At 40.6% G+C, this 16,791-nt stretch overlaps 2 protein-coding genes across 2 annotated transcripts in view; both read right to left on the bottom strand.

Moving 5' to 3' along the window:
* The window catches only part of LOC140923561 (mitochondrial inner membrane protease subunit 2-like), a 4,066-nt gene extending 2,294 nt beyond the window's left edge, over positions 1-1,772 (bottom strand). The window contains exon 1 of the mRNA XM_073373635.1: positions 1,570-1,772. Within this exon, the coding sequence (XP_073229736.1) occupies positions 1,570-1,698 (129 nt within the window). The 5' untranslated portion in view covers positions 1,699-1,772. The remainder of the gene's footprint in view (positions 1-1,569) is intronic.
* A 3,958-nt stretch (positions 1,773-5,730) lies between these two features.
* Positions 5,731-12,110, bottom strand: LOC140923621 (uncharacterized). Its single transcript, XM_073373694.1, has 3 exons — positions 11,219-12,110; positions 11,057-11,179; positions 5,731-10,847 (listed from the first exon to the last, which is right to left on the bottom strand). Exons 1-3 carry the CDS (start codon positions 12,108-12,110, stop codon positions 5,731-5,733), a joined length of 6,132 nt encoding a protein of 2,043 aa, XP_073229795.1.
* Positions 12,111-16,791: the final 4,681 nt, after the last annotated feature.

The following is a 16,791-nucleotide window of genomic DNA, read 5'->3' as shown; positions in this document are numbered from 1 at the left end:
TACATTAAATAAGCCCGAGGATTTCAGGGTAATGATCATATCCACTAACGTGTCGTTACCATATACCAAAAAACTGTTTCCTATGGCTATTTTTATCCTCCCTGGTCAAAATTCCTTGCCTTTATTAAAGTTAATTTTTTCCTTTTTATTTAGAATCATGAAGATTAATGTTTCAAACACATGAAAATTAAATTTCGAAAGACTCTTTTGCCAGCTTGTATCATCCCCAACTTAGTACATTTGCACTGTAGCCCATTAGTGCAATCTACATTGACTCTGAACATTAGGGTTACTAGTTCACCAAAAAAAAAGAGAAAACATGATACAGTTTGATCTCAATAGGACAGTTCTTTAAAATGTCGGCCTATTTCTTCGCACAGTTTCAGGATACAAACAGATGTTTTTCCATGCAGATACTCCTCAAAAAGTAAATAATATCCTTTGACTTATACATTTTGCATATTCCTGCATTTCTTCTGTTCAGTTAGTTAGAAATTCAGCTATTTCATCTTTGGATAGCTGTGAATGCCATTTTCTTATCTAGTTCACTCAAAAAAAAAAGCTATGCTGCAACGCCTGGAAATGGGGTTGATCGATGGTATATTGCTCACATCTTCCATATACAGCCATGGTAAGAGCCAGTTGGTTATGAAATATTACTGAGCCGGGGAACTGGAGCCAATCAGAAACGGTGGAATATTTTGAATGAATAATAATAATACAAATTAACATTTGAAGCAAATTTTTCTTTCTTTTCATTGGCTGAGAGCCCACCACATGACCTACAAAAACCTGCCTACAAATAATGGTCTGCTCATGTACAATGCCATCCAACAGTGTTTGCAAACAATATTCTGCTCAAGCGTAAAGGATACTGTGCTTTTCTCCTTCTTGCGATTGCTCTTGCATGAAAATGGCAGATCACTTCGCTTCCCAGAGATATTCAAACTCGGTGATTGAATGATAAAACAATTATTGAACTCTGTTATCGCAAAATATTGTGATTTGTCTGTGTCTTGTAGATCAATTATTTGCCTCAGCCAATAACTGATCTGCTCGCCACGGACAAATCACGATATTTTCCTCAACCTCATCCAACAATTGTTAATTATGTGAAGGTTAGGGTTTTTTAGCATAGTAGCGAGTCTGCCTCCTCCACAGGCTTTCCCAAGACTGAGTAGGGATTGGGGAACTCCAAGCGAGAAGCACGAGAGAGGGATGATGGGACGAGTGTAGAGCGCGGAGTGATGGGAAGGAAAAGTAGAGCGACTGGGGATGAGGCAGGTAGCGAGATTCAGGCCAAAACAGACAGAAAGATTTATTGAGTTTGACTTCTACTCTTGCCAGATTTTTCAGCGATTGTTGATCGTTTGCAGTAAAGATGTAGTCACAAATGTATGCTTAATTAATACGACAACTCGGTACAGGTTTTCGATGAAACGGTGCATTTTTATATATTAGAAGATTAGATCTATTCGCCTAAAATCAAACAATGTAATTCAAGTTTAAATGTCCAAACATGCCAGCTTATGTGTAAAAGTTAACATGATTGTGAAGTTTATTTCTTACTTGCATTGAGATACCATGGACTCCCTTTACACTCCCTACGTTTTCTACAAATGTCACAGCTACCGGAAGTCCTAATGCAAACCCCAAGGCAAAACGACTGAGATACGGACGGACTGTTTGAAAACCCATATCACGATAATCAAAGGCTGTAGTTGATCCCCAAGCAACTCTGCACCTCGTCTTGCACCTTGTCCACCATGTTGATTACATCTAAGTAGACCCAGTCCTCACAGGGAACCAAAATTGTGGGGGTTCTCGTACCCAGATCTCTTGTTGTTGAATCAGGTTAAATGGCCGGTCAAATGATGATCAACTGTCAGAAAAATGTGACAGGCGATGAAAGAGCGCATGCTCGAAATAAATCCTCAGATTTTGCCGTGTTTTAAAAACAACGAATTGGATTTCTCCTACAAAACGTGGTTATACGCTGTTTTTTGTAACATCAAATTCAAAGGGCCAGCTAGTGTTTAAAATTTAATTATCATAGCGCGCGCTAAAAGTCCTAAAAGCTCAAAGCAGTACGCGTGACATTTACGCGAGAATTTTTTTACCCTTTTCAAAAGTCTTAATTTTCATACCGAGAGAGATTGAGAAGCCTTTCAAGATGAGATGAAAACGGTGTTACAAGTTATATTGAGACGGAAAAATACTTCTTCAGTGAAAATACTTATTTGAACAAAACTGAAGACTTTGCAAACACCATAGTGCGCGCAGAAGACAACATTCGCATCATTCGCTCACAATCTAGCCAGTCAAAAAAAAAAAATCCTGAATTTCCCTACTTGACCAGATCTCGCCTTCGGCTTCGTAAACAAGAGATCTGAGTACGAGATTACGCCGTGTGTGTATCTTGTTTGAGTCCAACCGAGCGTGCTTCATATTCCCATTGAGCACGCTGATGACGTCAATAAACTAATCTCGAGTTCTTGTGAGCTTAGCAATCCACTTAAGACGTCTTCCAAGTGAATCCATAACTCAACAGTACACGATGAGGCGTCAAGCATGTGTTTTAAGAGGCAGATTTAAGAGAAAACGTTTGAATTTGTTAACTGATAGTAGGGGAAAGAGGTGAGTGTTGTTGTTGTCATCTGCGCGAGCTGTGCGGGCTATGGCTTGTCGTGTGCAAATCATTCTTTGCAAAGTTATTTCTTTCAAAAAGAATTTTTCGGTGAATAATTAACAGTTTTCCGGCACCTCAATATGGATTTTACAATCTTTTTTGATAAAAAAAGCGACTTGAGTAGACTTTCTCTCAGTTTCAAGACAAAAACATAACTGTGAGATAAAAAATACAGTCACGTAGACATTGACGCGTACTGCTTTGAGCGCTCGTTATATATAATAGTAAAAATTTAAGTTACTGCTGCATCGATCGCTTTGATAATGTTATAAAACAATTAGTTCATGCTTTAGCTGTGCGTATGTCGAGATATTGAGCACTTGAGAGGTTTGGAGAGCACTCAAGAGGCTAGAGTTGTTCTCGGCGCACTCTTACGCCCCTTTCTTGCTCTCCAAACTTCCCGCGTGGCGATAAGGTATTATGGTCGTATGAATGTGCATGGTTTTTCGCGCGTCGGAAGGCTTTAAGTAGCGGTCAGTTGCTCTCGGCCCACTCTTACGCCCCTTTCGTGCTCTCCAAACTTCCCGCGTGGCGATAAGGTATTATGGTCGTATGAATGTGCAGGGTTTTTCGCGCGTCGGAAGGCTTTAAGTAGCGGTCAGCCTACGTTCGATATTTTTTACATGACTCCGAGGCTTTCTGGTCATTTTTCTATATTTGGTTTGGTTTTCTTTGAGCTCAAGACTCTTTTGGAAATTGTGAGATAATGGTTCGGTAGTCATGTTAAAATTAAATATAACGAACGTGGGCTATTGACAAAGGTGGTACGCCCACAGTCTAACACATTTAAGAGCAGCCTAGAAGAGAGGATATAAATTAAGGCTCCGGTCGCTACTTCGTGGTGGACAAAACGCTGGCCCCTAGTCCATGGACTACCCCCACGGACTACCCATATGGACAACCCTAAAGTGGACTACACCGCTGAAGTTTAGTGATTAGGGTTAGGAAGCTGCGTGAATCAAGTTTCAGGTCAGTTTTCCCAGTGTAATATATTTGACTCTAAATGGAACCTGATTCACTCAGTGACCTCAGCTTCCTATTCCTTATCACTAAACTTCGAAGGCCGATTAGCGCCAACCCAGGGTTAAATTTTAACCCGGGTCTCTTTTTCTCACCATCTAAAGCATTTTCTCGGACAATTTTCTCTATTCCTTTTGGAGTAGCCAATCATCAAATTGTAGGCAAAAAGAATTAAACTGAATTTGCTTTTTAAGCTTTCTATCTGAATTCAAATTTCGCACTAGCCCTGGGTTATCTTAACCTAGCTTTGAACAACCCGGCTTAGGGGCCTAGTCCATTCTAGGATATTCCATGTAGGTAGTCCATGGAGGTAGTCGGTCAGAGTTTTGTCGTTCACAACCACAATGACTTTAGGTAGTTATACTGATAAGCAGTTTTGAAGAGATTAACAGTAAAACGGTTAACGCTTGCTTATCTGTTCTCTTAGTTTTTAATTAGCCAAAATAGGCGTGCAAAGTGCAAAGTTAAGAAAAGAAAATACAATTAAGAATCTGGGAAAGAAAAAAAACATAAAAAATTTCTTTAATTTCGACTTGACAACTGATCAAGTTATTCTGCTGTGCCCTGGACTTCAAGGAAGTTTCTTCAGTCCCAGGCCAATAAAGTCAATAATAAACAAAACTACGTTGAGATAACAAGATTTGATTTCCCTTTCTATGTCAAATCAAACTGGAAACCGTCAGTTGGAGACGAGAGTTAAAAAATCTGTTGCTTTAGAGGGTACGTTGCCTAGAAAAAATTAAAAACAACTTCCGAAAATACCGTTAACCAAATCGGAACCGAGAGAAAAGCTACTCCGCGATAAAAGCGGTGACAAACTAGAAGAAACACCGGAGGGACAGACCTTACTAGACCCCCACGACGGCCGAGAACAGCTACACACGCCTCGGAGAACGTATGGTAGAAACAACTTAACCCAAACAGTTAAACGAATAAGCGAACTCTATCAGGACATCCAGAAATGTTACATTGACGAAATGTCTGAAATTCGGGTTATCATACAGACTCGCACCCACCAAAAGCATCGACCCGTTTTAAAAGCTCTCACTAAGATTCATTGAGCAACACCTACCTGTTGGCTGACCTACAGTGGCCGGAAATGACGGAACCAGCAACGAAAGAATATAGGCATTCTTTGCACTGACGGCTTACTTTCAGCCTATAGTCATGATAGTCAAGTCACAAGATTCCTATCTGAACAGTGGTGGATATATACCTTGACGCTTCGCGTCTTGGTATATCTACAATCTTGTGCAAAACTGTTGAGGAAATTGTATACTTGGGGCGCATTTCTCTAAACATCGTAGTTGTACCGGTTCTTTCCTCTCTCCCTTCCCCTGATGAAAACAATGTTGTTGTGTATTCAAAAGAAAACCTGATCCCTGGGCGTTTGTAGGAAGGAACATTCAACTGGGTAAAGGGAATTTCTTTCCGCAAAGCCGTCGTTTTGAAAATAGTTTTGTTGCGTGTAGGAAAGTGGACATGATGGGGAAACTTTCTCAAGTAGTTTTGTCCGGGATTGAAGCACTATGAACCGACCCTGAGGGGGATAGTTGTTTTAGTATTTACCAAATCAGTTGGATAAAAATGAGAAAGGAAATTTTGTAAGTAAAAGTCGTCACTCAGTTAGAGTTTGTTTACATTGCAATTGACGGGGGGATCTTTTAATTATGATTTTGTGGAAAATTCTACCTTCCAGTAAACGCCGACAAGCCACATTTTCTCTCTTTCTTGGTATTTGTTGGTGCAGCTGCTTCATTTACCACTCAAATTTTATCTTTCGAAACTGTAGCTAAACGTAAAAAAGAAAACGAGAAGCCATTTTGAGTTACGGGAACCAATCAGAACGCGCGAAAATCGTTATCCACTGATTTGATAAATACTTAAACAAAATAGTTCTCAGGAAACCCGAAAGCCCCTTTAAGATCAGGAGGATATGACTCCTTTTTAGCCGTTGACATATTCAGCTACTTTTTTTTCTTTTAATTACTGTTCCAGATCTTGCATTAGATTTGATATCTTCATGTGTTCTGCGCTTTTCCCATACTCATTTTTATCGCCTTCTTTTTCTCTTCAGAAGGGAGTACAACGTGAGTACCTGGCTCTAATCCAACATTGAGTATTTTTAAGTATCCATACTGAGGGTAGAGTCTCAATGAAAACTTAACAAGAAAATCAAATGGCCAAGAATCATGGTTGCGATCACCAGTCCACATCATTCGTTTTTGAATGAAGTCTGGATACCCATGATACAATTCCTTAAAATCAGAGTAGTTACTGTTCAATAAATAGCTTAACACATAATTCCGAAACGTATACAGAAATTCGAAACAGATTTGACCCAATAACCACGTTGGCATACTTTTTTCGTACTGTGCAATAAGTTGTTTCAAAATACTGTCATCCACGAAGACTGGATGATACTCATAAAACATAATCTTAAGGCAAGCGAAACTCTGGAACACATTTTGGTGCCACATCCTCATCAATTGGAACAGCACCATAGGCGTACTCCTCAGGAATGAACTGTACATTGCTTTGGCCGAGCTATAGCCAGGCTTGGCATTGGTATTATGCGTTTTCCTTAATACATTAATCTTCCGCAGTACATGAGAATTACAATGGTTATGTTGCCACGAACACTTTCTTAGGTCGCGTGCTAGAGCAAACCTAACACAACACGACACACAACCTCTTTTGTTTAGTAATTGTAACTGACGCGAAAACTCTTTAGTCATGGGGTGCAGTGACAAGGGATATCCAATTTGGATTACTTTTCTATCATAAATGCTGTTCGGGTTACATTTCACTGGGGTACTCTGCCTATTTTGAAATGTGGACAATATTCCAAAAACGAAACCACGGACGTCAGGTCTCAGATTAAGTTCCAGTTCATCGGGAATCCAACCATACATTCTCTTATAAATAAGGTTGTGTTCAACATGCCTATTGGGAAACATCATTTTACCTCCGTGATCTTCAATTATTCTCGAAGTCTCTTCCCATGGGTTTAGCCTGGCACCTTTATGTTCAAAGCTGAATACTTTTGCTAAGTAGAGTGGGGTGATTCCGTCTTTGTTAGGACAATTCACGTCTAATTGATGCTCCTCTTTTTCTTTAAAAATCTCTTGTATGAATTTCACTAGTCCTCGAGAAGCTGCCAAATGGTAAAGAGTCAGTTCAGATTTGTTAGAGTCACAAACAATCTGAAAACCGCGTGTTTTCATCAAATGGTGAAGAAGTTCAAGAGCTACAACAGATGCATTATCTTTTCTAGCTAGCAATTCATCGTCGTTCCCACGAAGATGGCTCCAGACGTTTCCTCCTGAGTGCAGAATCGATAGGGTGATGGCATCTTGTCCTTGTGGAGACAGTAAAGTCAAATTTGCACCGATTTTTATGAGGCTACGAACAGCCACTAAATTAGCTCCTTGTGCCGCCCTATGAAGAAGCGTAAATCCTTCATCATCTAAGCAATTATCAACGACCCTTTGCTTTAATCTGTGACGTTCAATTGCTCTCTGAAAAGGGGACTTCGTAGAGGAACATTTTCGATCATCACACGTAATGAGTTGGAAGAAATTATTTTCCTCCAGCTTTGGAGGGACATAACACGACAAATGAAGGATCGACAAGTGAAAAGGCTTGCCACATTTAATCTTGAAGGAAGTGTTGAATGGAAAACCTGCCCAGTCTCCACCATTTTGAATGAAAGCCTCAAGCGGTGTTCTCCCAAGACCGTCTTTGCAGTTAAGACTTGCTCCTTTCATAAACAGAAGTTGAGCGATGTAAGGTTGACTTTTTGCAATAGCGAGGTGTAACAAGCTGGTACCATTAATAAGATTGCATTTCCTTAACGACGCCCCAGACGAGAGAAGGAGATAAACAACCATTTCATGATCACGCAAATGGTGCCGCAGCTCGTCGAAACGTTCTTCCTTGCGGTTGAAAGGTAAAGTAATCGATCCTGCGGGGCAGTTTTCTACTGCTACTTCCAAAGGTGTTTTGCCAAACCTATCACGTATTTCAGGATTTGAATTTTTCTGCAAAAGAACATTCACGGCATCAGCCAAACCATTTGCTGCTGCTATGTGCAGTGATGTTCGGCCGTTTATGTCAACCGCATCTACATCACAACCTAGTAGGATCAAATTGATCAATGTATCTAACCATCGATAGTGGTCTGTGTTTCTAATTATGTTGTTGTCATCATAAAACCTGGCTAGATGCCCCCTACAGTCAATTGTCAACAGGTGGAGAGTGCCATCACAATGTGTCCTGTTCAAAACGATTTTTCGATTAAGGTGACTCGGATGTATGTGAAGAATTGTATAATGCAATGCTGAGAGACCATCTTTGTCGACTGCGCTAGGCTCTGCTCCATAGAACTGTAGTACGTCAATAATTTCAACGGCTCCACATGCTGCGGCACTGTGAAGAGGTGTCGAACCATTATAGCTTCTGCTATTAATGTTAACACCTCTTTCAGAATTCATCAATGTATGTACAAATAAATTGTGGCTATGGCAAGAGGCCACGTGAAGTGGGGTCGCTCCAAAGCAGTCAGGAGCATCAACACGTGCGCCACCGATAATATTAAGTAAAATCCCAATTTTCCAGTGTCCATATCGAGCGGCCATGTGAAGAGGTGTGTATCCACAGGGACAGACATCACCATGGTATTCCAGAGATTCTTCAAAACCTAATATTAAAGATGTATGCGTTTCATTTTGCTGTTCTACGCTCTGCCAGTGATTGCAAGTTTCATGAATCAACGCAGGGTCCTTCTTAAGTATTAGTTTGACAATTTCACTATTATTTCTACGAACGGCCTCTTGTAAGGCAGTTCTTCCTGTATAATCCCGACAGGTTAATGCTGTTGGTGGTGGTGAAGAAATAAGTTCCCTGACTACCGCCAAGTGGCCTGCTGAAACTGCTGCATGAAGGGCAGTTTCGCAAAATATTAAATGTTTGTCGTCATAAAGCTCGCCAAATATAGTGGTGTTTTCAGTTTTCTTTTCGATGCAATGATTATTTTCTATCTGCTTTGTATCCTTAAAACACTTTATGTTTATATGAAATGACATTACCCTTTTCATCTCAATATTGCTTTGGAAACGATGTTTCAATGTTTTCAGCCAGTAAAAGGTCCCATCGCATCTGATGCACTTATCCCTCACACCAATTTTCCGAAGGTACTTTACCACTTCTAACCTACCATTGGCGGCGGCATGGTGAAGAGACGTTTGATCTGCAGCTGCACCGGCATTATATAACGCTTTAACAACCTCTAAATGTCCATTCTCAGCGGCTATCTGTAGTGCAGTTAAATTGACACCATCGACAGTTGAAATAAAAGCACCGTTGTCAAGTAGAAAGTCAACGATCTCCACGTGCCCTCGGTGAGCTGCAACGTGAAGCATTGTAGACCCCCAGTACTTTGTCTTTGATTGAAGAACTGGATTCCAAAGATAATCTTTACTGAAAAATTCATCATACTCGTTTCCTTTTGATTCCAAAATTAATAACAACGTCTTCGTTTTGCGATTTATATTGGCTCCCTTTCTCACCATCAGCGCCAGATTATCAACGAGTCCATGCTCTGCGGCCAAAAATGCAGGTGTTATACCGCGATTATCAATACAGTCAATACAACTGAAATGTCTCAGCAACAGCTCCAGCACGTCTGTGCTGTTTATCGTGGCTGCAAGGTGCAACAAAGTCCTATTACTTGTAGGATCCGAAGAATTGACAACTTGTGAAGGAAACTTCAGAAACTGTTTAACGTAAGACTCCTTCCAACCACCATAGGTAATGTGTTGTGCCAGAGTCAGAATGTATTTCAACAACGAGGACCTATCTCCGTCAGCAATTAACATTAAATAGTAATCGCAAAACATTTCATGTCCTTTTCTCTTACTGACATAAAATAGACTATTCTTGTTGCTTTCGCTGGTAAGCCACTCTGTTAAAGAGAGATGATATAACGTCACTGTGTCATTTTCTCCGTATCTTAGAAAATGTCCCAATCCGTTTATTCTGTCTTTAAATTCGTATTCTTCTTCGAGATTTTCTTCCTTTGTCTTAAGAACTTCATAAATCCCTTTAAGTGACAGTGGCTGAAATGTTGCCACAAGTAATTCGAGCACTCGCCGAATCGGCCGGAATTGTTCCTTTCGACTATAAAGGCGTTCGAAGTAGCTGTGGTATAAATCTCCAAGCGTTTCAGGTAGTGCATAGGGATCTCTCTTTTCAGCTCTGGAAGTTTCCCAATGATGAAGCATCTCCTTGACGAACAAGAAATTTCCTTGACTTTTGCTCAACAAAGCAGAAATCAGTCTGGCTGTGTTTTTAATGATATCATCTCCAAACCAAAACTTAATTTGATTTATTAAGGGACCATCTTGAAGAAGTCTCGTGGACAGAAATAGTTCAATGTCCTCTACATTTCGGATATCATCAGGATCAATAATGAACTTCATTACGCTGTTCGAGTTGACGGAAACGCTAGATTCATTACGAGAGGTCATCACAAGTTTCACCCATGATGGAAAACGGGGAAGCTTGTTATTAAGCAAATAAACGATACTATGGCCTGTTTCACTTTGAGTAAGACATTCATCTAAGGCATCAATGACAATATACCAGTTCTCTTTCGGTTTATTCTTTAAACGTCTTAGGGGTGACAAAATAGCTTGCTCAAAACAGCCGATGGGATCTTGGAGTGTCACGCAGTCACTGTCTAAAGATCGCTGAATGTAGGAATTGTTGGTGACAATGTACCCATATTCTGGAAGTCTGCGAGCTATCATATCAGCTAAGTTACGAACAAATTTGCCCCCATTCTGTGTATTTCTGTCAGAATGTTTACAGAGGTGGTACCCTAGTACATGATCGTGAATGGTCCGACTTGACGCCCGGGAGCAGACCAACTGTGCAGTCAATGCCGACTTTCCAGCTCCAGGGTCTCCGATAATCAAAACACCAGACACTCCCTGGCGTGATGGATGGAAGGCATTCTCTATCTCTTGATATAGCCACCGACGACCGATGAAATTTTCCCGGGCAATAGTAAGGTAATCAGTCAAATTGAACTCCTTGGTGTCAAAGGGAACACTAACATCTTCTGTGGGACATCCTGTAAAATAAAATTATTTTTTCATCTACAAATATTTTTATAACTGACCTCGAGCAGTTTGAAACAAGGAATTGTTATAAGAATCGAAAGACTGGGTACATAGGTTTCTGTGGTGGCGATCGTAAACGGACCAGAATCGGGTTACCTGTGTTAGCGTGCTTTACTAGGTGAGACCTGTATAAAAATGCATGATTATAAGTAGAACATACCATCTTTAAACGACCTGTGATCCAGAACGCCGATGCAGCAACACAGGAGCAACAACGTTATCCAAGCAATGATTGAGTTTCTTTGCATTTTCCCCACTTTCCTAATTGAGATGCCGACGAAGGCTATTGGTAGGACCAGAATTTGGGAAAGACTTGACAAACATGTTGCAGATTTTTCCTCTGACGTCATTCGGGCCGATGTTGGAATCTTTTTTTCCAATTTTTTAAGGGCTTGATTAAAATTGCGAATTTGTTTTTCCAGACGGTCTCGGTGTTTTTTATTTTTCTTAGATTCCTTTCTCGGTAACGATTTTAATTTTCTTTTAAGGCCAGAGATATCTTTGCGAATTGCCTCCTCGAAATGGGATGGGTCCTTGACTATGAAGATGTGTACATTTGAACTGCACTTTAGAGCTAAAATTTCTCGTAAAGCGTCCTGAGCATGTGGATCTCCAGCGAATACTGGATCTTCCAGTAGCCTCTCAATTGCTTCAAATGCAGCACTTTTTTCTGCTTCGGACAACTCCGACTTTGGGACGTGGCCCCATTTTGTGTTTCGGGTTTGTCGGACACTTTCAATTAGTGGTCGCTGAACAGTAAAATGATTGCACCAGTACATAAGATTCAGAATTCCAGTGATGTCCAGGTCTTCGGCGCTCTCTATGACAGTATGTCCTCCAGCATCCGGGAGAAAAAGCTTAGCTATCTCCCACTGACCGTTGCTGGGGTCTATCCATTTGGTGGAATCACTTTGCTTCCAGTTGGGCTTGTTACCAATGTGAACCCCCTGTAGAATTTGTGCCCAGGCACACGTGCTCATATCGTGGTATTGGTTCTTTTTCCTGCCCGGATCATTGACACAGGTGCAAGGTCCACCACCTGGTGCCGTCATTGCGGCTGTAACATTGCTATAGAAAAGATTCATCTCTCGTTGAATATAGGGACGAAGACCTCGACAAAGTACTGATGTCAAAGCGCGTCCGAGGGAAAACCAGTTTCCTTCTTCTAAGGAGCTTAGTTGAACGAAAGCCTGGCACGGTCCTGAGGTTGCCATGGTAAAGTAGAACACTGGTGAATTAACAAAAGAAAGATTGCGCATTAAAGGGAATCCAAGACAGTCTGGGATCCTGGATTCCACACCGTGGATTCCGGATTCCAATCGTTATCGTGGGAATCCGGATTCTATAAGAAAAATTTCCCCGCATTCCGGATTCCAGATTCCAGAAGCAACCATTTCCCAGATTCTGGAATCCGGATTCCCTTACGTGGGGCGAGAAAGAGGTAAAGGGTGCATAATTCTATTCGATCAGAGAATGTTTTAATTTGGACTTAAATGTATCTAAAAAGCTCGAACGATTATCTAATGTAATCAAATACATACTAGCTGCACCAACCCATTCTGTCTAATATCAGGCTACTAAGAGGTCCTCCTTAAAATGAAGACCACATTTGAGGGTAAACTGAAGTCAGCTGAAACGCCAGGAGGCAAAGGAAAGATTTTTGGATGCTCGGCGTGGCGGAAAATTCCATTATTAGAAAGACCGGCTCAACTGAAGCTAATAGCAAATAAATATTTAAATGAAACAGTCCTGCACCCTTCAGTGCGTTTTGGCCTTGCTTTTGATACGTATGATTGCATAGGACAAACTCTGAGCGGAAAGAATGCCAACTGAATGTTTCATCTACAGAGATGAATTTAATTTGTTGTGACAAATAAGTGATAAATCTGGAGACAGAACGTGTCTTAATTTGAATTACTAGTTATAGTTGTCACTAAATCTGCCCCCGACCTTTTAAAACCCGAATGAAGACTCCTTGTGGTTGTCCATGTATTTGCCATGAACCTTTGAAATGCAGTTTTCTTATTAGAGTTTCTGAGTGTAATTCTTTTGTTCTCTTTTGTGTTTTCTCAATTATTACACTTTGTTTCCTGGGTTAATGAAAATCCTCATACATGACATGCCTAGGATGGACAATTGTTTTTTATACATCTCATAATGAGTTCAACCAACACTGCAAATGTAATAGAACGCGTGTTCAACAGCAAAACCATCTTTAATTATGTATTTGTAACTAAATTTCCTATAACTAATGTGTCGAACGGATGCTTTGGCTTCGAGTGTGACATTCTTGAACGCAACGTCGAACGCAACTGATATAAATGATTTCGCAATTAACTAACCCTATAAAAACATGGACCACTGTTTCAAGTTTCTCACCTGTCAGATATTTCCCAGTTCAATTTTTCTGGCATGTCCTTGTATCAAATAAAATAATCGGGATTTCGCAATAAACTAACCCTAAAAACACATGGACCACTGTTTATTAAACCCTGAATACCTTAATAGAGAACAAAACCCGGTTATTTCACGTTAGCACCTTTCTTGTCTTTGACTGGGTTTTGGGAAATTTGAGCTATTCCTGATGTGGTTTGAATTGAGTTTGTCGATCCACGTTGACAAAACCAGTTCAAAGTTCTGTCGATCCACGTTGCTGATTTGCGTCTGACAAATCAAGTTCTTTAATACCAAACAATTGCAGTACTGCTGAATAACTTTTTAACTCTATAGAAATATGTATCTCGCAATAACCTTCGCGAAACTCGGTTTGGTAACGGCACTCAAGTTAAGCCCTGTCGGTCAGGGTTACGAACTGGACGGGTGACCGACCACGAATATCGTGTTAAAGGTCAATACGTTGTTCTTTCTTTTCTTCTTCTTCTTTTTTGCGTATTATGTAGTGTTATTGTTAACAGTGTATTGAAAAGCAGATTTAGCATTATTTCGCCGCCCGCATTTAGAAAAAGACAAAAACAAAGAACAAATATGGCCCGGTGCAGTTCGCCTGAAAATTATTATTCGGGCCGTAATACGGAGCTGAAACTTTGCGGACTTTGATCTATATATCTGCGGGGAAACCGGCAAACTAGGAAATCTGGGTTTTCGACAGTGTAAAGCGATCATAATTCCTTTGATTCCAATCTCCTGTTCCTCTGTCTGTTGTTGTCGGCTTTGCCTTCGCTGTACTCATCGATGTTCCTTCTACTCCGCGGTTTCTTGTTGACGTCTTCTCCTTCGTTGTTCACGCTGAATTTGAAGTCGGCGTTCTCGCTCTAGAGGAGTTTCAGTGGGAAATCTTCCTGGGCGAGGATTTGGAGCCACTTGTTGTGCTTGTGGGCAAATGCGACTCGTTGACAAACCCAGTTTGCGCGGTTGCTGAGCCAGGCGCACATGCTGAAAATTAACCGGGACCACAGTGCGCGCCTAGTTTCATCAAATCGGGAAAGTTTCGCATACTAACAGTAAGACGATACGGTACTTCTTCTTTACGCGGGGGACATTAGGGTGCCTCCTCGGGTTCCGGCCTCTGGGCCGGAACCCTGCGGGGGCAATTATTCATTCAAAATATTTCCCCGATTCTGATTGGCTAAAAGTACACATTTAATTCACCATAACCAGTTACTGATGACCAAATTTGGAAGAATTTTGTGTTTAGTGAGGAAATGACGTCATAAATACAGCGTTCTTACAGGTTAACGCACCGTTAACCGAGAAGACCTGGGGACGAGGTTGAGTTGTTTTGGTTGTGAACTTTCACTCGTTTTCAAGAGCAAGAGCTAGGCGAAAAAAGAGCTAAAAACGTGGCAAGAACAGCAAGAAGACAACTCGAAGGGCGACATCTGCTATTTGGAGAATATTTGCGGAGCTGAACAACTCTAAACGTGCACCATCGAAGATGAACTTAACATCGATGGATCGATGGAGGTAAGCATGTTAAACTAGGAATTATTTTGAATGAATAATAAAACAATTATTGAATTCGGCTTTCGTATCATATGAAGAATTATAGCGATTTTGGATGGTGTTATCCCCCTCGGCCTACGGACTAGACGGATAACACCCTCCTCCTCTACTAAACATGACTCAGAACGGTTACTAAAAATAAAATGAATTCTTTGAATACAGGAATGACTCATTCATACGCCGTGTTCATTTTACCGAAAATGTTATGAATATAACAAGGTTATGTTATTATATTTAGGACATTGCATGCCTCCAGGTTTTTTTGCCAGAAAATAGCACTAATAAGTTAATCATTCTTGTTATGGTGTTCATAGCCACTTCATCGATGTTCAAAAAACACATATTAAATAACCCGCCTCATTTCCTGTCTCATGACTTTAGATCGAATGTACTTCTGAGCGGAGAAATTGGCCGCTGCAGATCCTCGGCCAATTAATGATGAAAACCTAAACTAAACTAAGGATAAACGTGTGATAATAAAAACATCTCCTTCGAAAGGATTTGAAGCTTTTCTTCACTGAGAAGGGCGGGCTGGATGTTTGTTTGGGCTGCTTGAATCTCACTTCTTTAAAATAAATATCAGAATAAATCCCCAGTGAATCGGCCTCGGCTAACTCGGCTGTCTGCAAAAACTTCAGACCATCGCTTAGCTATCTGCCAATTCAACGGCTTTGGATCTGACTGTCCACTGACTGTTCATATGGAGTTACTCCATACAGAAAAACAATAGACTGCGCTCCTAACAGCGGCATCATATATCATCAAAACAGCGAGAAACTTGCATACGACGCCATCCTTTTAAAAGACTACAGGCGCTATTTCCAATGATCCAGTTTTGTGGCTTCTAAAACGAACACGTTTTGACACCTGTGCACTTACCTCAGCTAGCAACAACCGTAGCATGTGACATATCAGGGCTAAATACGATGCGATGTGAAAAGTAAGCTGAAGACGGAAGCGAAATGCAAATTAGCTACGCACTAGGCACCAGTCCCTCGAAACCCAAGCATATTGCATGAGAGTTTGTATGGGAACTAAAACTTACATCAAACATGAACTAAAAAGGGGAAACGTTTTTACACTGTCAGGTCGGATGATGTTCCGCTGCTCATTTCTCACTGAAAATTAGTAGAAAGAAAGACAACGACACCATTGTTTATACTTAACTGATATTACACATTACTTATTTCGTGTAAGTTATATACTCTTTATTTCTCATATTACGCTTACAGCCCATATCGATCGGGACTTGAAAGTGAGCTGATTGGCACTGTGTAGTATATGTTCGGCAATGAATTATTCCAGGGTTATTAAAATATCCGTCATCTTCGTGGCGAGGCTTATTTATGGAGGATTACTAAATGCATGCTGTCTCGATCTTATTTGAGGAAGGAGGAAGGAAACTGATTACGTTTCTTTCTTTCTTTCTTTCTTTCTTTCTTTCTTTCTTTCTTTCTTTATTCATTCATTCATTCGTTCATTTTTTCATTTATTAATTTATACACGGGAAATCATCAGTTTAAAAAGTACATACTAGATGAAAATAAACTACTAAATCTAACTGATTTATGTGATTACCGTTGTGAATGGGAGCCTAAATAAGAATGGTAACTTTTAAGCTTATTTTGATAACGCCAAAGGGAGTTACATTCTCTTAGATCCTGAGGCAGAGAATTCAACAAGGCGACACCGCTATAGGTAGCTTGAGTACAAACGCCCCCTACCCTCTGAGGGGAGGGGGGCTTCTGGACACAGGCTACGCAAGAGAAAAACGGCTGCGCGTCAGGTACTCTTTCCTTGGCTTAGGCAATGCAAGTTTGTGAACTGAGTTTCTTAGCTAGATGATAATTAGCACTAAATTTGCAAAACATTTGGCGGAGATACAAAAAAGTAAGATTACGTAAAGACTTAAAAACCAAGATGGCCTTGTGC

This window comes from Porites lutea, chromosome 13, assembly GCF_958299795.1.
Source record: "Porites lutea chromosome 13, jaPorLute2.1, whole genome shotgun sequence".
Lineage (NCBI taxonomy): Eukaryota > Metazoa > Cnidaria > Anthozoa > Scleractinia > Poritidae > Porites > Porites lutea.
Note: the sequence above shows the minus strand (reverse complement) of the source record. Positions and strands in the feature narration are given on the sequence as shown.

Coding starts and splice junctions, on each gene's coding strand:
- LOC140923621 (XM_073373694.1), bottom strand. CDS start 12,110: ATGGCAACCTCAGGACCGTGCCAGGCTTTCGTTCAACTAAGCTCCTTA. Junction 11,180..11,218: donor AGAGGAAAAATCTGCAACAT/GTTTGTCAAGTC, acceptor TCCTACCAATAG/CCTTCGTCGGCATCTCAATT. Junction 10,848..11,056: donor TCACAGGTCGTTTAAAGATG/GTATGTTCTACT, acceptor TTTATTTTACAG/GATGTCCCACAGAAGATGTT.